This window comes from Gouania willdenowi, chromosome 9 (assembly GCF_900634775.1).
Source record: "Gouania willdenowi chromosome 9, fGouWil2.1, whole genome shotgun sequence".
NCBI classification, from domain to species: domain Eukaryota; kingdom Metazoa; phylum Chordata; class Actinopteri; order Blenniiformes; family Gobiesocidae; genus Gouania; species Gouania willdenowi.
In genome coordinates, this window is record NC_041052.1 from 36,753,084 (window position 1) to 36,777,284 (window position 24,201).

The 24,201-nt window shown below is 36.6% G+C and overlaps 2 protein-coding genes across 2 annotated transcripts in view; both read left to right on the forward strand.

Moving 5' to 3' along the window:
- The first annotated feature begins 1,668 nt into the window (after window positions 1-1,668).
- On the forward strand, window positions 1,669-9,028 carry gltpa (glycolipid transfer protein a). Its single transcript, XM_028458068.1, has 5 exons — window positions 1,669-1,794; window positions 6,360-6,418; window positions 6,517-6,650; window positions 6,726-6,876; window positions 8,846-9,028. Exons 1-5 carry the CDS (start codon window positions 1,692-1,694, stop codon window positions 9,026-9,028), a joined length of 630 nt encoding a protein of 209 aa, XP_028313869.1. The 5' UTR covers window positions 1,669-1,691.
- A 1,780-nt stretch (window positions 9,029-10,808) lies between these two features.
- The window catches only part of trpv4 (transient receptor potential cation channel, subfamily V, member 4), a 36,112-nt gene continuing 22,719 nt past the window's right edge, over window positions 10,809-24,201 (forward strand). Inside the window, exons 1-5 of the mRNA XM_028457185.1 lie at window positions 10,809-11,082; window positions 15,737-15,818; window positions 17,530-17,948; window positions 21,027-21,202; window positions 23,780-23,932. Coding sequence (XP_028312986.1) covers window positions 15,810-15,818; window positions 17,530-17,948; window positions 21,027-21,202; window positions 23,780-23,932 — 757 coding nt within the window. The 5' untranslated portion in view covers window positions 10,809-11,082; window positions 15,737-15,809. The remainder of the gene's footprint in view (window positions 11,083-15,736; window positions 15,819-17,529; window positions 17,949-21,026; window positions 21,203-23,779; window positions 23,933-24,201) is intronic.

Genomic DNA, 24,201 nt, shown 5'->3' on the forward strand with positions numbered 1-24,201 from the left:
TTTATATATGTATGTAATGTATAGTACCAAACATTACACCAGACCAAAGCCAGTCGAGTATGTCACAATACATCTCTCCAGGTTTTCAGAAAAAGCATTGAAAATCATAAAATGACAAGGCACCTGGAGAGTCCCAAAACAGGTTTGGGATTTAATGGTCCCATATCATGCTATTTTTCACCCATGTCCATTTGTTCTAAGAACCCCAAAAACATAGTATTTGAGGTTTATTTTCAAAAACTTGCCTGTTTTCCAGATTTTTAGCCTCTGAAAAGTCACTTTCTGAGCAACTCTACACAACTTCCTCCTCCAGAGGACGGCCCGCCCTCCTCCCACCCACTCCGTAGCCGAGCTCATGCTGCTTTATAAACACGAGACAGAGCGTGGGGGCGGGGCGTTCACCAGTACATAGACTGTAGAAAATACATACATAACTGCACAAAGGACGCTGACATGCTCACCATCGTGGGCATGTCTGTTTACATGTCAATCACGGCAGAGAGCTTCCTGGAGGCGTGGCTTCTCAGCACAGTGCTGCGTTAAATTTGTCATCAAAGTGGGAACGCGTAATCAAATTGGAGCGAGGTGTTTGGGCTCACCCTGCAGTAAGAAAGGAGCAAATCACCCTCTAACTAACGATTGATGGAATCAATGAAAAAACACTTTGGGCATGTGTATGAAACCATAATAGCACTTTTATCATGTTTAAAGCGCAGAAAAGTTGATTTGGCATAACATGGGCCCTTTAAGATATTCTGCATCATATTGATCAAATTGACCTGAATATGATTAAAAAAATTGATTTGGACACATGGATCAATAAAAAAAGCGATTAATGCCCAATCAATTTTTCGATTACATTCTTAGAGGACAGTCACTGTTTGTACAACAAAATACGCCAAATTGAAATACTATGACTAAAATGTGAAGGGTTGGGAAAGAATCAATCAACAACACTACTTCATACCAAATATATTATCTTTCAGCAGAAAAAAAACTGTTTTGGGGATTTAGTCACTCTTTAAACCTCCTATTATCCTTCAAAGAATATTTGATGACTTTGATGGGTACATTTGATTAAGCATAAAATTATCATGACAATATTTTTTCAAAGTGCTGAACACTTATTACACGCATTGGTGTGTGTGTGTGTGTGTGTCCCTCTCTCTCTCTCTCGCTCTCTCTCTCTCTCTCTCAACAATGTCCTCTCGGAAAAGGTTTACTATTAATGAGGTTTAGAACAGCTCTTTCACAGTAAAAGTGATGTAGAGTAATAATGTATCTGAAATTTTATAGTGAATCACCCCAAATTTGTTGCAAAAAGGAGATAAAAAGAAGTAAATAAATCTGTTTATGAAAAAGAAGCGGGTCAAGGTTTTACTATCAACGGGTTATTTATATATTCAACAAAACTTGGTCAACAATTTTCTGAAGATCCTTTTGTGGAGGCAAATATCCCTGGGGTCAGGTTGACCCCAAGTGTAAAATGTGTTGGTAATATTTGAGGATAATAGAAGGGTTAATATAGTGTTCATACTTCTATAAATCTATAATCACACAGGAGTGTTTTGTCTGATCACATGAGCTGAAGGCTGGACTTTATCTGTGTGTGTGTGTGTGTGTGTGTGTGTCAGTAGATCTAAGTGCCTGTCACCTTCCTCTCAGCAGTAAAGGGAGTTTGGTCTGAAGTCATGGCTCTGCTGATGGAACACCAGTTCAGACAATTGCCTGCTGACCGACAGGTGGAAACCAGACCCTTTTTGGAGGCTGTGTCGTATCTTCCACCATTTTTTGGTAAGTCCACTTTCCACAATAACTGTGAGTGGAGACCATGTTGACAATCCTGTATTTGTAGATGCAGAAGATGGGCATCACATTTACAAATACAGGTAAACATATGTGCAAGTTAATAGACTGTAGTTAAAATAGACAAAGTTAGAGCTATTGCAGTGAGCTATATGTTTGGACATACCGAACGTAATGATTAGGCCAGTGTTTTTCAACCTTGGGGTCGTGACCCGGGGTTGCCTGAAATATTTAGTAGTTCATTTAAAAAGAAAAAAAAATGTAATTGTAATGATAGTTCTTTCTCAAATTAAAACACTACATACACTCTCAAACAACTGTATTCTATATGAATTCTAAGTAATAAAAAAGGCAGAATAAAATTTAATAATTAAATAGTTAATAATAATTGAATAATAATAAAAATAGTTTGTTTTGTTTTTGTTTTTTCAAATTAAAACACCACACACAATCTAACACCACTGTATTCCACACTTTCACCTCCTCAAATATAAATCCAGTTAAAAACCGTATAAAAATATCTGAGCTGGCACATCTTCACTATAGTGCAATTAGTAACACCATATCTCAAACATAATCAAAAACTGTTTCCTAAAAAAAAAAATGTTGGTGCCAGTGCTGGTGTCGCCAGAAAATTATGATATCAAAATGGGGTCAGGACCCAAAAAAGGTTGGGAACCACTGCATTAGACTCATTTAGTTTCAGGGGCCAATTACAGACCACTATGAGGTTAAAAGGGTTGCAGATATTTCAGTGGAAAAATGAGCAATTTCAACATTATTATTTACTAGTTTATACTTCCACGTATAAGTGATTTGGAAATTATTTAATGCATTTGATAAATGATGCATATCAGTCTTTGCAGGATCTTCACCTAATTTCCTTTGATTTTTGACTAATATCTATTTAATTTGAGGACATTTTGTGAAATAATTGAAGTAAAATTGGAGGAATTTAAGAAAAAAGTTCTAACACAATTTGATGTTAAAAAATGACTGTCGACAAAACTGGGAGCTTTTCATTTTATTGATTTTGTGTATTTGGATTGAATTAGTTGGTAATTCAATAGTCAAAAAAATTCATGTTTTTTCAGTCATTTTTACTTTCTCCTGTGGGCCAAAATGGTCTTGAGTTTGATACACGGTATGTGCATTAGACTAATGACGCAGATTTATAAATGCCATATTAGTTCATACAAAATCTGCCAGCTCTATATATTTAAACGAGCATAAAAGATAAGTTTCATTTAAAAATTGTCTCTTTGCAACATTTTTCCATTTTGTTTTACTCACTTTTCTATTACCTTTCAACTAATATGTGTGTGAGGAAATCTGTTGCAGGGTCTCACAAAGCCAACCAACGTGACGCAGCTCTTTCCAAGTGGTAATCTGCTGTAGATCTGGTTTCTCTCATTCATGCAGTCCACAATCCTTTAGCATGCATAATTTACCACACTGGCCTGGATTTGAAATTGTGAAAATTGATTAGCAGGGTGTTGGGTTCCTGATGCCCATTCACCAGTGGCATGGTGCCCTGGGGCATCTTTGTGAGACTTTACCTTGTATTGTGTCGTCAAACGGCCTCTAATAAAGCTGCCATGTGAAACCCTTGAGTGGAACCAAGATTGGTGCTGACATTAACCTCTTCACGCCTTGACTCCATTGTTGTTTTTTGACCCAGAAACTTCCGGGCCTACTTTCCTGCCGCTCTAATTCCAACTCTACGTCTAGGTCTAAATTGAACTGTAACTCTATGGAACTCTAACTTTGTTTCTTCAACTCTAGCTCAAGTTCTGATTCTAAGTCTGTGACTCCAGATCTTCATAAATATAAAAATCTGTACTTGTTCTAATTGTCATACTAATGTACTAATGATGCTAAGTCTGACGTCAAAATGAGTGTATAGTGCGTTCACATCAGATAGTATGAAAAGATTGAGTACGCGAGAAATACCTGGATGTATACTATATTGGGACATTTTTTAAGTATACACGGTGGGCACACTAGTCATACTCAACAGCCCCATGATGCATTGCAATTGGAATGTAAAATCATCCTGGGATTGGCTTTAAACGAAAAATCAAACATCCCCTTTCAAAATAAAAACATATCTTCTTGTCCTCCATCAGTTTTTTAACGCTTTTGTAAATAGGGCTCTTGTATTCAAATGAATCATAAAGTTTTGGCAGTAGCAAAATGAAGGGTCTCTGGAAATCTCGTAAATGTCAGATTGAGATGTGTAAATGTGAGTTTTATGGATCAAATGAGCACATGTTGATATTCTACTTGGTCACTTTCTCACTTAAAATAATTGTGTTGTAAATGTCATACTAACGTACGACTCACACTAACGTACTACTCATAGTCTGACGTCAAAATTAGTACGTACTGCGGTCACGTTAGACATTATGAAAAGAGCGAGATGTATATCCAGATGTATACTATATTGGGACATTTTGTAAGTATACACGGAGGGCACACTAGTCATACTCAACCGTCCCATGATGCATTGCAAGCGGGATGTAAAATCATGCTGGGACTGAGCTAAAAGTCAAACATCCCCTTTTCAAAATAAAAGCACCTCTTCTTGTCTTCTATTAGTTTTTTAAAACTTTTGTAAATATGGCTCTTATTTTGAAGCTAACCGGAAGTTTTGTCAGTAGCACAATGGAGGGTCTCCAAAAAACTCAGAAATGTCAATGAAATGTGTATACGTGACTTTTATGGATCAAATGAGCACATGTTGATATATGCTTTCTCACTTAAAATGTTTTCAGAACTTTCAAAGATGGAGAATCAACAGAGATATTTCGCCTCAGTGTGATTCAGGTTTTGTCGTTGTAGGTTCCAAATGCATCTTGGAAAACTTAGAAGTATACTTTAGTGGGAACATTCATCATCCTAATCATACTTATAGTATATAATAGACAGTATATACTCATTGAGTTTGTGGTGTGTAATACAGAGTGGGCCATTTTTAACACATCTTGGTTTTGAGAACCTATCTAGTCCTGACTGACTCTGTAACTCAACAAATCTACAACTCTTCCTGTAATCGACTTGAAATTGAATTCTAGAGCAGAGATGAACAACTTCTGTCACAGTGGGGCCACATTATCGACATTCATGTCACCATTTAGAATAATGTCCAACACATAAAAGAACAAAGCTTTTTGTTTGTTTTTCTGTTGTTTTGGGTATTCTTGTTGTCATGTTGAATAATTTTCGAGGTCATTGCATGTATTTTTATACGTTTTTGGAGATATCATTTTTTTTTTTTGTCATTTGGGGATTTTTTCTGTCTTTCTCTATATGTTCACAGTCATTTTGTGCATTTACTTTGGGGGCTGCACAAAAATAAGCCGAGAGCCACCAGTTACCCATGTCTGCACTAGAACATTACAACCCTAATATTTAAATCCAGGGTGCTCTCAAACTAAACTCTAGTGATGGTTCATACTCTAATCTCTGATTTTATCCTGGTCTGACTCTAGCTTACTTACTAAGTTACTACTAACCCCACTAAAACCTTATTATCCCTTTTGGCAAAATATATTGTCTCCATTCCTTTTTTTAAATGATTTTTTTTATTATAATAAGTATAAATAATATTATTTATTATTTGTCATGCCCATAATTTGCCAGTTAAAACTAAATGTTCCAATATTGACAATGTGAACCCTTTTTACCACTTTTTCTGTCCGTTTTTTAACCAATTTCTATGATTTTAAAACCCCATTTCACCACCTTTTCCACCATTTTTGGTAATTTTAACCCATTTTATTTCTGTTTAAAACAAGGATTTACATCATGTGTCAAACTCAAGGGCCGGGGGCCAAATCTGAATCTTTAGATCATCCAATTTGACACACAAGAGTAAAAATGACAGAGAAAACATGAATCATTGGATAAAATACCAAATATTTAAGTTGTAGCTATCTTTGTCCCTCTAAATACACATATTTAATAAAGTGACACTATATTTGCAGGGGCGCTTGTGCCTATATCATGCGACTGCAGTCTTATTTTATTGCAAATTGTAGAAATAAAATGAAAATTTCTGAATTCCAAGCATTTCCCCACAAAATTCTAAATTACACGTTTTTTTTCCTCACAAAATTCAAAGATTTTAGAAGTGTGGATCTTGCAGGGACTGATATCTGTCACTTATTGCTTGGATATTGTCGGCCCCTTTCAAACTGTATATATCAGTTATACACGGAAGTGAAAATTAGGGCACATTAGTGTTAAAATTACAGTTTTTTTCTCACTAATTTGTGGCTCACTTGAGCCCAAACTGCACTGTATTTGGCCCCTGAGCAAAAATTAGTTTGACAACCCTGATTTACATGTTTAAGGTGAATACAGGGCACAAATAATAATATACTGCCTGTATAACAGTGGATATTATTCAGATAAATAAATAAATGTGGTTATCACAGATTCACAGAACAAAAATCCCTCCCCTTAATTTCCCCTTGACCTTATTAGTGAGTCTGATGTCGGGCACCAACTTGTTCATGTGTGAAACACTTTGAATAATGTCTCCTCAGACTGCCTTGGCTCAACTATTTTTGCACCAATCAAAGCGGACATATCTGGTAACGTCATGGTAAATACATTGTTTTTGTTTACATGATTTAAGCTAAAAACTTTATCAGGACATTTTTTATCTAAATTCATACTGCAGTGTTTTGTTTTGGCTCCTAGAAAATCAAAGCTGTGTACGACACCAATCCACTGCGCTTCAAAACACTCCAGCAGATTCTGGAGTCAGAGAAGGAAATGCATGGAGGAGAATGGCCGAAAGCTGGAGCAACTTTGGCTCTTATGTGGCTGAAAAGGTTTGATAACGTGAATCAGTATCTGGACAGATCCTCCTCAGAAATAATTGTTGTCCATGTTTTCTTAAATTTCAGGGGTCTGAAATTCATACAAGTGCTCCTTCAGAGCCTGGTGGATGGGGAAAGGGACAATAACAATCCAAACCACATTAGAGTAAATGTCACCAAAGCCTACGACATGGCCCTCAGAAAGCACCACAGCTGGTTGGTGCAGCAGCTCTTCAAAGTGAGTTCAGAACAACTGAATTACTTCCTTTAAAGAGTAACTAAACCCTGAAAACACCTTTTTTCTGCTGAAAACAAATATATTTGGTATAAAGTAATGTTGATTCTTGTCCAACTCTTGACATTTTAATCAAAGTATTTCAATTTGGCGTATTTTGTTGTAAAAATAGTGATTGCTCTCTAAAGGCTCTCTAAGAACGCTATGTCAACAACTATAGTTGCTTAAATGGCCTGTGATGAGTTGCTTGAACATAGTGGCGTATTTTGCTCGCTTTGTAGAGAAACTAATTACCGGTTGGATGTTGACACAGCGTCACTCGAAATCACTTGAAAAGTTCATCATTTTCAACTTTGAGTTGCTGGGTTTGTGCGAGTCCCGTCGCTTGAAGGGAGGTCACTTGATGTTGCCTCATTTCCATTTCCTTTTTAATGTAATCTAGTTGCCAGAGTCACTGAAGTTGCGTTCGTTGTCAAAGCACCTCAAGAATGTAAGAAAAAAATGAATTTGCTGATATATCGCAATATTTCTCTGCGCGATTATTGTATCATTCCAAAATATGTCCAAATCAGTTTTTTTAGTCATGTTTTTTAACATATGAATAGCACATAAAAAATAATATTAAATGACATAACATTAATAACATATGCCTGACACATAAATGCCCGGTCACTAAGTGTCAGTGAACCACATCAGACCTTATTAAACTACATCACTCCTCAATGCAGTTTAGCTTTGGAAGTTGTTTCATAAAACATACTGGGCGCTTTTATAGATGTATGTGGGTATTTTTATTATTTTTTTAAAAACAATTTAAGAACTTAACACAATCATAATCTGTTGTAGAAGCAAAAGTTGAACTTTTTTGAAAAATGTAATTTGACATGTTTGATAAACATACAGTTAATTGCTATTTACATTTTTTCGCAAGATAAAAAAAAATATTAAATCGATATTTCATACTATTTTGTACTTGTAAATATGGAATTTGTAATTATTGATATTGTTATATATCATGATGTACAGGTAGACCCTATTGTTTAGTACTGGGATATATTGTATCATGACGTGCAAATCGTGAATTGTATCGTAACGTATCATCAGATTGTTGGGAATATACACCCCTACTGCCCTCTATGGGTTGAAACCCGCAATTACAATCAAATTTAGCTATTGGCTGAGAATGGTGTTTTTAATGTTTCGGTGGCTTCTCATGGATTATTCTTTAAATATTTCATAGTATAGACTGTGCATGTCTTAACTGCTCCAGGAGCCCCGCTCATAATCAAGTTATTTTTTGGATTTCAGGTAGGGATCGACCGATATGGATTTTTTAGGGCCGCTGCCGATACCATTTTACCAATTTTTTTTCCCATCAGCCTTAGCTGATGACCGATACAGACTGCCGATTTTCTTGAGCTGATATTTGGAGCCGATCATAAAAATGACATTATGATGATGACAAATGGTACGAGTCTCAATTTTTTTTTTTTTTTTTAAAAAAGGAACATTTATTGAAATTAACAAAGGTGATGTAGAATGACAACAAGTAAAAAATATTTAACCAATATTAAAAACAGGTGATGTAGAACAAGAACAAGTAAAAAACTGTTTAAACAAATATTAAAAACAGGTGATATAGAACAATAACAAGTTTAAATTTTTTTTTACAAATATTTTAAAAAAAGCTGATATAGAACAAGAACAAGTAAAAAAAATTATTTCTGCTTTCTGTAATTAATGCTGATCGGCGAACGCAGCAGCCAGCATAGACTGACGCCGATACACGTAAAAAACGCAAAAATTGGCCGATCTATCGGTGTATGACTAATTTATAGACGCACGTCAGCCTAAACCTCAGGGTTTATTTACTCTTTAATTATCAAAGCTAAGTTTCCATTTTCAATATTCTATAAATGCCAATGACTGCATTTATTGGACAAAGTTCATAATAAGTGTGTTGCTCTTTCAGGCTGCTCTGTTTGCTGCTCCGTATAGATCTGATTTCATGAAGGCTCTGTCCAAAGGTCGGGATGTCAAAGAAGAGCAATGTTTGGAAAAAATTCGAAAATTTCTGGTGAATTTTTCTGCCACTGTTGATGCTATCTATGAGCTGTACAATAAGATGAACGCTGATCTTAATTACACTGTGTGACTGCTCGGTTTTCCTCCCTTTTCCACTGAGCTGCATTTACTACTTGTTAAATTGTTCCAAACATTGCTACTTATTCTGTTTGTGACTTTCTGTAATTTGTTGCTAAACCAATCTAAATGTCACATAGCACAAAAAAAAAAATAAGAAATAAAGAAAACAAAACCATTAATAAAGTGTTTACAGTTCCACTCTTCTTCCACCATTTTTTTTATGACTGTTAGTTGTTCTTCACATTCTGATCTTTTTACAGTCAAATTCTCTCTTGTGTTGTTGAATTGTTATAACTTGTACTCTGCTATAGATCCTACTGCATATTTACAAGTTTATAAATACTGTTTTATTGTTGTGCATAGTTCCTGTCACAAACGTATACATAGGCAACATCTAAATTAGGTAACCTATTAAATAGTAATATTTTTAAAATAAATAAATTATAAAAATACAACTGGTTTCCATGTGTTTCAGAGCAGTAGGAACTACTCGCCAGTAAATAAAGCACAATAAAATTTTGGAAAACAATAACCAGCAATACTTATTTTCTCCTTGTTAAAGATAGTAGCTCTAACAACTGGTACAGTGATAAACTTGGTAATAAGCCTGTGCATGCAGTACGGGGCAGAATTCACTCTGTCTCCGAAATGTTTCCGCATGTTTCCTGGCTTTAGTATCACCGTCTAGTGACCCCCTCCCAGTGTCTCGTGACCACAATGGGCTCCCGACCCCAAGGTTGAGAACCCCTGGCCAAAGGCACAGAGGGCTGTGTGCTTTCAGACCCTGTGATAAATAGTGTTGGGGTTCTGGTTGGTACGGTGGCTGAGAAGTGCAAAACACATTTACAAATTACTGCAACACTTTTGCAAAAGGTCAAAACTAATTAACAAATATGGAAACACTTTTACAATTACAATGTGTCTGTAAATTTATCTCAACATTTGTAAAAAAGTGTTTTGCTATTTTGAACCGATTTCCAAACTTTTTAAAAACGTCACAGATGTAGCTATGATACAAGGTGCTTGGATGTATTTATAATGCTGGTTATACCACTCAACACATAATCTCCACACCTACATCCTTGAATATTTCAGTTCTTTGGCTACAATAATTAATGATGATGATATAATAGTAATGGTTATAATAATAGTAATGGTTATACTACTACTACTACTACTACTACTACTACTACTACTAATAATAATAATAATAATTGGAATGTATAGCCTTAAACAATGTTGTCAATAAAAACCTGAGCACTTCTGAATGTTTTCTTGGTTCCTTTTGTTCTATTTTTGTCTGTCTGTCTATCTATCTATCTATCTATCTATCTATCTATCTATCTATCTATCTATCTATCTATCTATCTATCTATCTATCTATCAATCTATTAATCTATCTATCTATCATGTCAGACGTTTGTTACAAACAAACCCCGTGAAAATTGCTTGAGAATTGAGCGATTTATGACAACTTTAATAGTGTAAACACACAATTCCTGTAAGAGCGATTGCCACCGGTCCAAGATGGCCGCCCTTTTGACGCACCGCTCTCGTGGGCGGCAGCAGTCGATGCGGCGTCTACGTATATTATGTCTATGGTTGAGAACCACTGGATTAAAGACTAACGCCTCTAGTGGTCATATCCGGTAGTGCAGATTAAAGACTAACGCCTCTAGTGGTCATATCCGGTAGTGCAGGTTAAAGACTAACGCCTCTAGTGGTCATATCCGGTAGTGCAGGTTAAAGACTAACGCCTCTAGTGGTCATATCCGGTAGTGCAGCGCTAGTTTCCCGTTGGCCCCAGTTGGAGGAAAGGTGGTCAGTCACTGACACCGTGTGTCTGTCCCACCCAGTCACTGAAAGCGTCCGTTGTTCTTACAGTAACACATGAAGCAGAACACCTACAGGGGCGTTTAAAAGAAAAACACTGTCAAATGACTAGAGTCAGATTTCAACTGAAGAAGAAGAAGAAGCTGATGTTTGAGACGGTGTGAAAGTTTGAGGAGGTTTGGATTCTGAATGCAGAGAGAAACCAGGACAGGACGGACAGCTACGGACACGGTGAGAGACACATGAGCAACAGACACTCATTTACACTAGTTATTACACACACACACACACACACACACACACACACACACACACACACACACACACACACACACACACACACACACACACACACACACGCACACACGCACGCACACACAAAGACAACTAAAACAGAAACAAATACCACCTTAAAGTTTACTAAAGAATTGTAAAAACAAAAAAAACATTTCCCAAAAAATATTCTAGCATCTAAAACTAAATTTAAACACAAAGCAAACACAAGTTGACAACAAAGTCTGAGAATAAATGTAAAGCTTTTAAAAGGTCAAGTGTGATTCACAGTGTAGTCATAATGATTTGGTTGATCAGTGTAATCTATTGGCAGGACTGTCTTCCATCCCTGTAGGACAGTGGTTCTCAACCTTAAGGTCAGGACCCCATTTGTGGTCACGAGACACTGGGAGGGGGTCGCCAAGAAACTAAGAATATTGATTTAACAATTTCAGCCCATTTTGCTGATTTTTACTCTTTTTCTGCAACGACACCAAACTTGCTACTTTGAACCTATTTTATTAACTTTCATGTTTTTTGCTCCTTTTCATGTATTTTCTGCTACATTACTCCCATTCCTGCCACTTTTCCATCAAATGTCAATTCCTTTTCTTCACATTTTTGCCAATTTCAAGACATTTTTGGCACTTATCAACCTTTTCCACCACTTTTCACACCTAATGTTGCACATGTTGACCCATTATTGTCACTTTTAGCCTCTTTTCACCGTATTTCATGCTTATTTTTGCCAATTTGACCACATTCAACATTTGTCATGCCCATTATTTGCCAGTTTAAACTGATTGTTCCTACTTTTTTCTGCCACTTTTAAGCCAACATTGAGACTTTGAAACTTTTATTTTATTTTAATTTATTTTTTTTATTTTGCAACTTTTGTTCCTACTAATTTTTCCAATATTGACACTTTAAACCCTTCTACCACTTAACCAATTTCTGTGGTTTTTAAAATCCCATTTCACCACCTTTTCCATCATTATTGGTCACTTTTGACCAATTTTATTTCTGATTAAAACAAGGATTTACATCTTTAAGATGATTATATACTATGGTGCAAATAATAATAAACTTCCTGATAACAATAGATATTATTCAGATAATTAAATAAAAATGTTTATCACAGATTCATAGAACAATGGACCATCATTTTGCTGACTTTATAGATGGACCCCAAAAATCTCTCCCTTTTATTCCTTTGCAGAGGCTCATGGTTTCCCCACTCTTATGATATCACATCATGTAAGCATGATTACGGGTCAGATTGATTTCTCCCTTTCAGAACGTGAATTCTATTTTTTCCGTCTGTTTTTGGTGATCACGGGAAATCGGAGGCTTGAGTGAAGCATGAGTTGGACTGCATGGAAGCTCTGGGAAATGTCACATCAGTGATGGCACAGCAGGAAGCCCCACGTCTCTGTGAGGACATTGCAGTTACTCGAACTCAGGGAAACTCCCAGAAGAGGATGTGGGCCTCTTGACCCGATAAGAGAAAAAGAACTGAGCTATTTTAATATCGCAATCTAAGCCTAAAGCAGTGGTTCTCAACCTTTTTCAGCCCGCGACCCTCCAAAATAAAGGTTCCAGAGACCGGAGACCTCCACTGTACCTGAAGGTGGTTGAACACAGACGTTATTATTGAAGAACATTCATGTGGAGACAGGGTCATCTATAAGGGGGAATAAAGAGGAGAGATTTTTGGGGTTCATCCATGAAGTCAGCTAAATGATGGTCCATTGTTCTATGAATCTGTGATAAACACATTTATTTATTTATCTGAATAATATCCACTGTTATGCAGGAAGTTTATTATTATTTGCACCATAGTATATAGTCATCTTAAAGATGTAAATCCTTAGTTCAGTCAGAAAAAAAATGGGTTAAAAGTGACCAAAAATGCTAGATAGGGTGGTAAAAGTTGCAAATTAGAGTGGCCAAAAAAGGGCAGAAAAAGGGTTCAAAGTGTCAATATCTGAACAATTACTTTAAACTGGCAAATCATGGGAATGACAAATTGAAAATATGGTTACATTGGCAAAAATAAGCATGAAATACTGTTAAAAAAGGTTAAAAGTGACAATAAGGCGTCAACATATGAGATAACAGGTGGGAAAGTGGTGGAAAGGGTTTATTAGTGGCAAAAATGTGTTGATAGTGGTACAAATGTGTTTGATCAGTGGTAGAAATGGAGCAAAAATACATTAAAAGGAGCAAAAATAAGTCAAGAAAAAGGGATGAAAATAGGTTAAAATATGGTAAGTTTGGTGTAGTTGTAGTAAGCAAAAATGGGCCCTCCCAGTGTCTCCTAACCCCAAGGTTGAGAACCCCTGGCTGTGTGCTTTCAGATCCTGTGTTAAATAATATTGGGGTTCTGGTAAAATGGTTTATCAAGGGTGACCTCCTTTTGTTCAGTTGTTTATTTTTTCCAACAAAAGTCCACTGAAGTGTAAAGGCATGATAATCCATGTGTGTGTGTGTGTGTGTGTGTGCGTGTGTGTGGAGGGGACATGAGTCATTCCCGTCCCTTTGTCAGAGCCCAGATTCTCCGTGTTGCTCCTCTGCAGGGTTAGATATGCAGGCTGTAAGGTTCATGAACATGTCCATGTGTTGAGGTCAGTGACATTTTTAAATTCAATTATCCGTGTTCATTTACAACTCAATTCCCATTACGGTGACTGGCGCTTTTTCCAATTCCGATTAAAATTGCAAGTATTTTTTTCCCCTGAAATTAAATTACAATTACGTTCTCAATTACTAAAGTTCACTTCAATGAATTACAATTACCGAGCCTTTAATATATAACCCTATAAAACGTAACCTTTTTATTGTGTTAGCTTTCTGTTAGCATCTCTTATGACAGGCGTGTCAAACGCATTTTAGTTCAAGGGCCAAATACAAACATGTTTTTGGCGAGAAAACAAACAATTTCAACATGAACGTGCACAAGTTTGCACTTCCAGTTATAAATTAGACATAAAATATGGAAGGCATCAACAATATCTGAGCAATAAGTGACATATACTTAAATGTCCTTTGATTTTTTTTACCAATTTTTATTTAATTTTGAGAGATTTTGCGGAATAATTTTCAGCATCAGTTTACATATGAATTATTTGGTAATTTACACAATGATTCATGTTTTCTCTGTCATTTTCACTTTTTCCTGAGGGCCGAATCAGATGCTCTGAAGGGATAGATTTGGCCCCCGGGCCTTGAGTTTGACGTGTTTTATGATAACGGGTCAGTTTTGAACCAGGTCTTAAATCAGCTGTAAAATACACTAAAAATATATTATCTATCATCTAATTTGTTTTTCATCTCTTGGTTCAATGAAAATGTTGGTATTAATATTTTTGGTGTGGGCGTCTGAGCCTTTTTTGTGTCAATATAGCCCTCGTTTACATTATTTTCATTTAGTTTAAGAGAAGTGACAGGTAAACTTGATGTGATATTGATATTTTATTCATTGTTAACTACGTCTGTTTGTAAAAGCCGTATAGGCTGCTGTGCGTGAGCTGTGTCGTTCAGTTTCCTTCCACCAAACGGGGCACTACTTTTTATTTTTGCTCAACATGTTTAACGTTAATAAAAGGTATCCAAGCCATGAGAAAAGTATCATTTATTGGCGCACTATAGTGACTGCGAGACAAATACAACTGTTGAGCTCGATTTTCAACAAATCAGCATTGAGAATGTTAGTAGGTCACAGCCTTTTAGGCTAGAAACGTAACATGGTTCCAATTCTTAATGAAATTGTAATTGACAGTTTTCATGGAATGTTCATGCCAATTACAATTACAAAGTAAATTATCTGAACTTAATTACAATTAAATTATAATTACAACAGCAACATTACAATTATAATTACGTCATATTTGTAATTAGTTACCAATTATGCAATTGCAGTTGTAATTGACCCCAACCCTGATGCTTAGCAGTGCTTTCAGCTATACTGGTATATTCTTGCAGAGCAGAAACGTGCACAGGAAACAAATCACACGACTGGTTTGTGTGAGTTTTGGCATCAGGTTTCCCACCCACTCCGTAGCTGAGCTCATGCTGCTTTATGAACACGAGACAGAGCGTGGGGGCGGGGTGTTCGTATCTACATACATGGACTGTAGAAAATACATACGTAGCACTGAGCGAAGGACGCTGAAATGCTCACCTTTGTGGGCGTGTCTGTTTACATGTCAATCACGGCAGAGAGCTTCCTGGAGGCGTGGCTTCTCCAGCTCAGTGCGGCGTCAAATTCGTCATCAAAGTGGGAACGCGTCATCAAATTGTAGCGAGGTGTTTGGGCTCACCCTGCAGTAAGAAAGGAGCAAATCACCCTCTAACTAACGATTGATGGAATCAATGAAAAACACACTTTAGACATGTGTATGAAACCATAATAGCACTTTTATTATGTTTAAAGCACAGAAAAGTTGATTTAGCTTAACATGGGCCTTTTAAAGTCATTTTCCTGGAAAAAGTTGTCTCAATAAATGAAACCATAACATATTATTTCAACATGGTCCCTGTTGGTACTTCAGTACATACTGTTTGGGTATTTCTCTCTCTTGTGTGTAATAACTCTTTCTCTGTCTCACAGGGAGCCCACATGCTTCAGCATCGTTTCAAGCTTCCCCCGAAGACACATTTTGCACCTCACTGTGATAAAAGGGATGAATGAGGTACAGAAAGTCAAACGTTCTCCAATGGTGGCGTCTTTTTCCTGTCAGCTCACCTATTACAGTGCTACAGTAAACCAATCAACACGTCAGAGGTTCCCCTTTTTTGGGTCATGACCCCATTTTAATATCACGCATTTATGGAAACCCCAGAGGAATTTTTTTTCCCATTTTGTGGCATCGGTTTTTCATCATGTTTGTGATATAAACCCCTTAAAGGCTGGAGGCAAAAACAGGAAACGCCGCTGGCTAAAGCATAGATATACAGTATATAAACACTAGATGATGCAAGCGGTGTTTGCTAGCGTAGCTCAATAGCGGCCATCTTACCTCAGACAACTGATGTTGTGACGTTCTGACGCACTCTACTGTAGCTGTTAGAAGATGAGTGATCAGCTTAAACAAAAATACCCTTAACTCGATGAAATATTGATATGTTTGCCTTATTACAAACTTTATTATACGTAGGTATGACATAGGATGCTTGTACAAATGCCGCTTGCCATTTGAAAATTGCTTGAAAATTGAGCAAGTTAGTGTGTCTGAGGTAAGATGGCCGCCACGTTACTATGTCTCTCCCCATTGTCAAAGTCATCTAGTGTTTATATATATCTATGGTGGTCGGCCTCCAGGCTAAGCCCCGCCCGACAAAATATGTCACAATGTCTACAAAGAATCTTAAGGGTCTATAGTGTTATAAGTTGCACTATAGTGATGAGATTTCATTATTTATTCAACTATTTCATTGAAAATTTTTTATTGTGCCTTTTTTTTTTGACTAGATTTATATTTGATGAAGTGAAAATATAGAATACAGTTGTTTGAGATTGTGTGTGGTGTTTTAATTTGAGAAAAATTACTGATCAAAAATATAATTTTGATCAGTTTTTTTTTAATTCTTTAAATCAACTACTAGATATTTCAGGCAACACCATGTTTCCTCAATGTGGAAAATCATTGCTATAAGTGATGTACTTCTACTACATCAATACTTTACTATAACTTCCACTTAATTCAATCTGAAAATGAAATCTATAAAGATTTGGATCAGACATGGGCAAATGTTATCACAGCAGGGGCCACAAAAATGTGATTGTGTCTGACTCTGATCCGAGGGCCACATTATCAACATTCATGTCAGCATTTAGAGTAATAACAATAATATTAATACAGTAAAAAAACAAAAGGTTTTTGTCATCATTTATGTATTTCTTTCTTAAATGTTGTGTTTTTTGGGGTCGTTTTGTGTGTTTTTAATGTCATTTTGTGTGATTTTCTTAAAAAGATAATTTTGTGGATTTTTGGTATTATTTTGTGTTTTTTTGAAATAACGTAAATTCTTCTCTAATTTTGTGTGTTTTTGTTGTCTTGCATGTTGTGAAAAACAACCTGGAAACATTTCTCCATTATTTTTAATTAGTTGTTAAATCTTTCCTAGTACCCCCTGCAATATGCTCCTGTACCCTGAGTGGTACACATACCCCTGTTTGGGAACCACTGGACTAATGTAATGACTATTTATTGCTAGACATGTTTATTGTGTATTGATAGTTTGATTGAGTGCTCTTCATATACAGTATCACCAACCAGCTGCTTCTGTTTACTTCATATAAAGTACAACTAATCTCTGATTTAATGATTTATAAACCAGCTAATTCATCCAATGTGTTGTTTCTCCTTCAATCTACGGATTTTGTCTGGATTTTTCTTCCAGAACCGATATGGAATTCTCAAACGGTGCCAGCTTGTCTTGTCCAAGGCTGACACGATCAGCTCCGTCTCTGCTGGAGATGGAGAGGACGATGCTGGAGAAGCAGCTTTCCCTCTCTCCGACCTCTCAGACCTGTTTGAAGCCGAGGATGGTTCACTGTCCGCCAGGGACAGGAGTCAGGATTCAGGCCTGGAGCCGGCCCAACCGGGCCAGCCTGTGGACGGCAGGCAGAACCTGCGCATGAAGTTTCAAGGTGCTTTTAAAAAGGGAATTTCCAATCCAATGGACCTCCTGGAATCCACCATTTACGAGTCCAATGTGGTCCCAGGCCCTAAGAAAGCCCCGATGGACTCGCTGTTTGACTACGGAACCTACAGGAGCACCAGCAACCAGAAGAGACGCAGGAAGAAGCTCCCCAGAGGGTGAGAGCTAGGGGCCCATGCTGCCAGGGTTGGAGTCAATTACCCATGTTCAATTACAATTACAGTAACCAGCATTTTTTCCAATTACAATTCAATTACAATTGATTTTATCCACACAAAGTCAATTACAATTATGTTCTCGACAATTACTAAAGTTGAATTATAAGTAATCACAATTACTCAGCCTGAAATGAATAACTTAGTGCATAAATGTAACCTTCCTCTTGTGTTAGCTTCCTATTAGCATCTCTTATGATAACGGGTCCTAAATCAGCTGTAAAATACACGAATAACTAATCTATCGTCTAATTTCTTCCCCATCCCTTGATTACCTTGTTAGGCTTCATAATGAATGAAAACATGGGTTTTATTATTATTGGTATACACCTAGATTTAAACTGTTTTTAAATGGTGAAATGATCCTGAAGAGTTGATATGAAACATATTTTATTAATATTTAACTGTTTGTGTAAGCCATAGAACTATAACACGGTTCTACAGGTGTGCGTTTAATTACATTTTAAATTACCTAATAAAAGTTAACCTGTCTCTTTTTTTTAAATGGTAAAATGTGGAAAAGCTTGATATAAAACATATTTTAATAATTGTTAACTACATATGAGTTCAATTATAATTGACAATTTTTATAGAATTTTCATGGCATGTACAATTACAAAGTAAATTATCTGAATTCAATTACAATCTATTGACGATTAAAACAGCAACACATTTTTAAAGTTTAAAGTTTTCTCGTTTTTCAGATTTTCTCGTTTTTCAGATTTTCTCGTTTTTCAGATTTTCTCGTTTTTCAGATTTTCTCGTTTTTCAGATTTTCTCGTTTTTCAGATTTTCTCGTTTTCAAATCCACAAATATATCAACAATTTTCACGTGTTTTTCAGATTTATTTTTTAAATTTTCATGTGTTTTTCAGATTTAAAATTTTCACGTTTTTCAGATTTTCAGATTTGTTTTTTTAAATTTTCACGTGTCTTTCAGTTTTTCAGATTTAAAATTTTCACGTTTTTCAGATTTTCAGATTTGTTTTTTAAATTTTCACGTCTTTCAGATTTTCACGTTGTTCAGATTTTCTCATTTTCAAATCCACAAACATATCCACACCTTTCACATGTGTTTTTCAGATTTTCACGTTTTCAAATCCAAACATACTGTATATCCACAATTTTTACATGTATTGTTTAGATTTTCCCATGTGTTTTTCAGATTTTCATGTGTTTTTCAAATCCACAAATATATCTACAATTTACACGTGTTTCATAATTTGTGCACGTATTTATCATGAATTATACTGTGTAAATCTTCAATTGTGTTTGTGAATTGTGTAAAGTGCGTTTGAGGATCTGTCGGCTTTTTGAGACAAATCTGAAAAACACGTGAAAATTGTGGATATATTTGTGGATTTGAAAAACACATGAAAATCTGAAAAACACATGGGAAAATCTAAACAATACATGTAGAAATTGTGGATATATTTGTGAATCTCTCCCTACACAACCCTGGATGCAGCCTCTGTGTTTGTCTGCTTTTATGTTGAGAGGTTGTAACAGTTGTAAAATTACACTGGAATGTTTTCCATTCACGGGGCCGTTAGGAAAAAGGTTGTCATGAAAACGAAAGGGCTGAAAACAAATTCCAGTGTGTAGACAGAGGTGTGCCACATGAGGAGGCGCACACATGAAACACTTCTTTATTCAGCGCGTTCTGAGCTCACAGAGAGAAGGTTGTTGGTTCCTCTGCAGCCGCTGAGCTCATATTTTGGCGGCTGCCCTACCCTACCTGTCCCTTTAGCAAACAGGCAAATCTTTCTATTCATGCGCTCCAGGATGTGGATGAATACTTTAAAGACAGTTATTGCATTCAAAGACGCGCTCTCTGTCAGCATAGAAAACTAAATACCTATTGACTTCAAATGCTCAGTAGTTTGTGTATAATCCGTAGTAAAGCTGCTTGGAATGATAGTTTTTTATCAGATAAAGACACTACACACAGTATAAGCCTAAAAAAATCAAAAAATATTTACTTACAAGGTTAAAATTGCTGCTTGAAAGTTTGTTTTGATCTCCACTGTAAACACTTGGTTTATTGCATTTTGGGATGTGGAGTCCCGTAGACCAGGGTTCTCAACCTTTGGGTCAGGGCCCCATTTTGAGACAATTGGAGGGGGTCGCCAGATGCCTTCAAGAAACCAATTATATAACAATTTGAGCCCGTTTTTGCTTATTTTTACCATTTTTTGGCAACTACACCAAACTTACCGTATTTTAACCTATTTTCATCACTTTTTCTTGCCTTATTTTTGCCTTTTCTGCAAATTTTTTCAACTTTCAAGACATTTTCAGCACTTTTAAACTCTTTCCCCACTTAATATTGCATACGTTGACCCATTATTGTCACTTTTAACCTATTTCATGCTTATTTTTGCCAATTTAATCACATTTTCGATTTGTCATTCCCATGATTTGCCACTTTAGAGTAATTGTTCCAATATTGACACTTTGAACCCTTTTTAGCGCTTTTTCTGCCCTTTTTTGGCCACTCTAATTTGCAACTTCAAAACAAATTTCTATGGTTTTTAAAAGTCCATTTCACCACCCTTTCCATCATTTTCGGTCCCTTTTAACCCATTTTATTTCTGATTAAGGCAAGGGTTTACATCTTTAAGATTACTATATGAAAGGGCTGAAATAACAATAAACTTCCTGGATGACAGTGGATATTATTCAGATCACTTTGGCAGAGTAGTTTGGGAAAAAGAAATCTCAGTAAGGATGAAGTAAAAACTCTTCTAGGCATCTGTCTATGGGACTCCACATCCCACAAGGCAATGCACAAAACTTTTCCAACAATGTCAATAAACTGAGTGGTTACAGTGGAGACCCAAAACAAGCTTTCAAGCAGCAATTTCAACCTTTTACATCTTTTTTTCAAGCAAATGATGTTTGATTTATTGATGTAAGAGGCCTACACTATGTCTGTATCTGATAAAAAATAACAGTCCCGAGCAGCTTTAAATGCAAAGTGTTAAAATAATGATCGGGGATGTGTTTGTGTCTCTGTAGAAAGGCTGAGGCTTCCTGTGATGATGATCAAAGCTCTGATCCACCAAAAGTGATGAAAATCTTTAACCGTTCTCTGCTCTTTGATGGTGCATCTCATGGAGACCCCGGGGCCCTCGAGGGTCTTTTGGAATACCTGCAAAGTCATGAAAAGAGGTTAACAGATGAGGATTTGAGAGGTAAGTCTGCAACAACAATTAGGCACAATGTAGCGTTTGAATAACCTTGCCTGCAAGATGGATTCTGGTGTTCACAAACACCAGAATCCATCTTGTACTGTTTCCTCCTTTGCCTTTCAAACCCCCAATCATGAGGCAGTGTTGTGGTTTAGGGCGGGATATCCGGATGTGACGAAGGCAGAAGTGCCGAAGCAAAACTGGTGCATGCACAACTGCAGGGAGAGGAACTAGCTGGGCTACCGCTATTAGCATAGCTCCGAATCAAAATAGAAAGATGTCGACGTAGGAGGATGAACGTGTGGAAGCTGCTATAAACTCAGTTTTAGAAGAATCCAGCTTTTCCTTTTTAAAAGAGCAACAGCGAGAGGTGCTTTGTGCATTTTTGGACGTAAAGATGCCAAAGCAGAGCCTTGTTGTTGTTGTTGTAGCAGCGTCTCTGCGGCGCATGCCGATGACGACATCATCATTGGCTAAAACCAATCATGGTGGAGAGGCGCTTCGCCCAATCAGCTTCAAGCATTCCGTACTTGTCCCACCCTGGTTCCGAAAGGATTCGCCAGACTTGGGCCGGGTCCAAATAGTCCCTCCTATCTCCTTTCCTATCCACTTTTCCTTAACCCCGTGGATGACATCACAGGGTTGAGGAAAGGTGTTAGGAGAGGAGTTAGGAAAAGGTGGTCTTGTTTGTTTTGTCGGTCAGATGCACTTCCACTATGTGACGTAATAATCCTATGGCCGCGCCTCCTTTCCTCAGAAAATTTTGTGGCTCTTTTATCATAGCCACCACTTAAACACTTCCAGGGGTTAAAGAACAGTGGATAGGAAAGGAGATAGGAGGGACTATTCAGACGCAGCCACAGACCCAGATTGATGTGGAGAACTGCAGTTAGAGGGAGAGCTACACATTGATCTGACTCTTACCAGGTTAGCGTTTGAATTTTCTAAAGCAAATTTGAGTTTTTAGGACAAATGTAGTTGTATCCGCTGCTTGCTTTTACTAGTGACCTTTAGTCGCCCCCTCCCTCTCTGCTGGTTTTAGCTCAGACCATATGAGTGGGAAAAGGTGGAGTGATGTCATTGTCTTTGTTCCATGAAGCTTCCTGTGTGTGTGTGTGTGTGTGTGTGTGTGTGTGTGTGTGTGTGTGTGTGTGTGTGTGTGTGTGTTTTCAGGCCTATAACAGGGAACAGAGAGAAATCACAGCAAACTGTCAAAAAGGTTCACTAAAGCCCTATTCATACGGGATTAGTTTTACGTAGGGACCACATGTAATAAATAAATGACCCCCCAATGTCTGCTTTTTATGTGGTGCATTCGCACGGGATAACTGAAGCATGAGATTCTGCTGAAATGAATGGACATCTGAAAATGTGAAACAGTGTGTGAGTTGATGTTAAAACAACTTCACAGGCTTTTGACCACAGCTCAGTGCTGTGTTACTGCTAGCGCTGGCCAGCTGTATTAAATAGAAGGCTACAAACAGAATTTAAAAAAACACAATTATTACAAACGTGGTCCCTTGGTAAAACTAATCCCATGTAAATATGGTTTAAGCCTAAAGTTTTCTCTCCAAGAAACGAAAAACAAGTGAATGATTATAAGTCAACAACAGTTAATCACAAATCCCTAAGAACCATATACATATGCCGACTAGTACCATAGTACCAAATAACCATATTAGCCTGAACTAAGACCATTAATTAGCATAAGAGTCAAACCAATGCATTAAACATTATAATGACAATAATAATACTCTCACTAGTCACAATGTTAATTGTTAATATCGACAGTTGTTGTTACATTACAGATATCATAAATTAACTGGTAGATATCTGAACTTAAATTCTGACTAGTCAAAATTAAATTACTGACATGTCAGCTCAGGATTGTAACTAGTAGAATTTTTTTGCTTTACTAATAAGGTCTACTTGTGCGCTAGTTCACCAAAAAATTTACTAGTTACTGGTAAATTTCAGATATCTGCAATTGCATTTCAGATTCTAAAATATAATTGTATCTAGTGAAAATTAAATTCTTACAAGTAACAACTTTATTTTAGATATCTACAATTAATTTGATAACTAGTCAGAATTGAATTAAAGATATTAAAAAAAGGACTTTCCACTAGTTTAAATAACATGTCCAATTAAATAAATATATATAATTGTTATTCTTACATGTGAAAAAAGATTTACTGATATTTGTGTCTAGTCAAAATGTAATTACGACAAGTGAAAATATATTTGTAACATGTCAAAATTGTTTGCCATACTCCATACTCTGTAATAATAGTTACACATGGTGTACTGTTTGCTATAACATTGGGATTTTAGGAAACAGAACTGGGTAGCACTCAACAGGTGCTGAGAAATATGTGCACAGTTGAACTAAATCTGAAATCAGTGGTTCCCAAACATTTTCTTACCTCACCCACCTTTGAAGAATTAAAAAAAACCCATTGTGACAAAATTAAATTAAAAAAATGGATAAAAAAAAAAAAAGTGTGACCTTTTTTGACATCCCGGGTGCACCCCCAGTTAATGAACCAATGAGGATGTTCTTTCTCTTTTTCCCACCAGAGCCGTCGACAGGTAAAACATGTCTACCTAAAGCTCTAATGAACCTTTACGGTGGTCAGAATCCCACCGTTTCACTGCTGGTGGACATCGCAGAAAAGACCGGGAACCTCAGGGAGTTCATCAACACGCCGTTCAGGGACGTCTACTACAGAGGTAACATGGAAACTACATAATGGCTCTGCACAAAATTACAAACAAGCTTGTGGAAAAAAAGTGAATTCACTTTAACGAGCTTTACAGTAATAAAAGCTACGATTGTGATCAAATACAGACTTTGTTGGGGAACCTTTTCAACTATAGTTTCATCAAGCAAACAAAAAGAAGGGAGAGGTTGAAATTGCAGTTTGTTTAGATCTCCACCCTAAACACTTTCTTATTGACGTTGGTTTCACGCATTGCATTGCATTGTGGGATAATGAGTC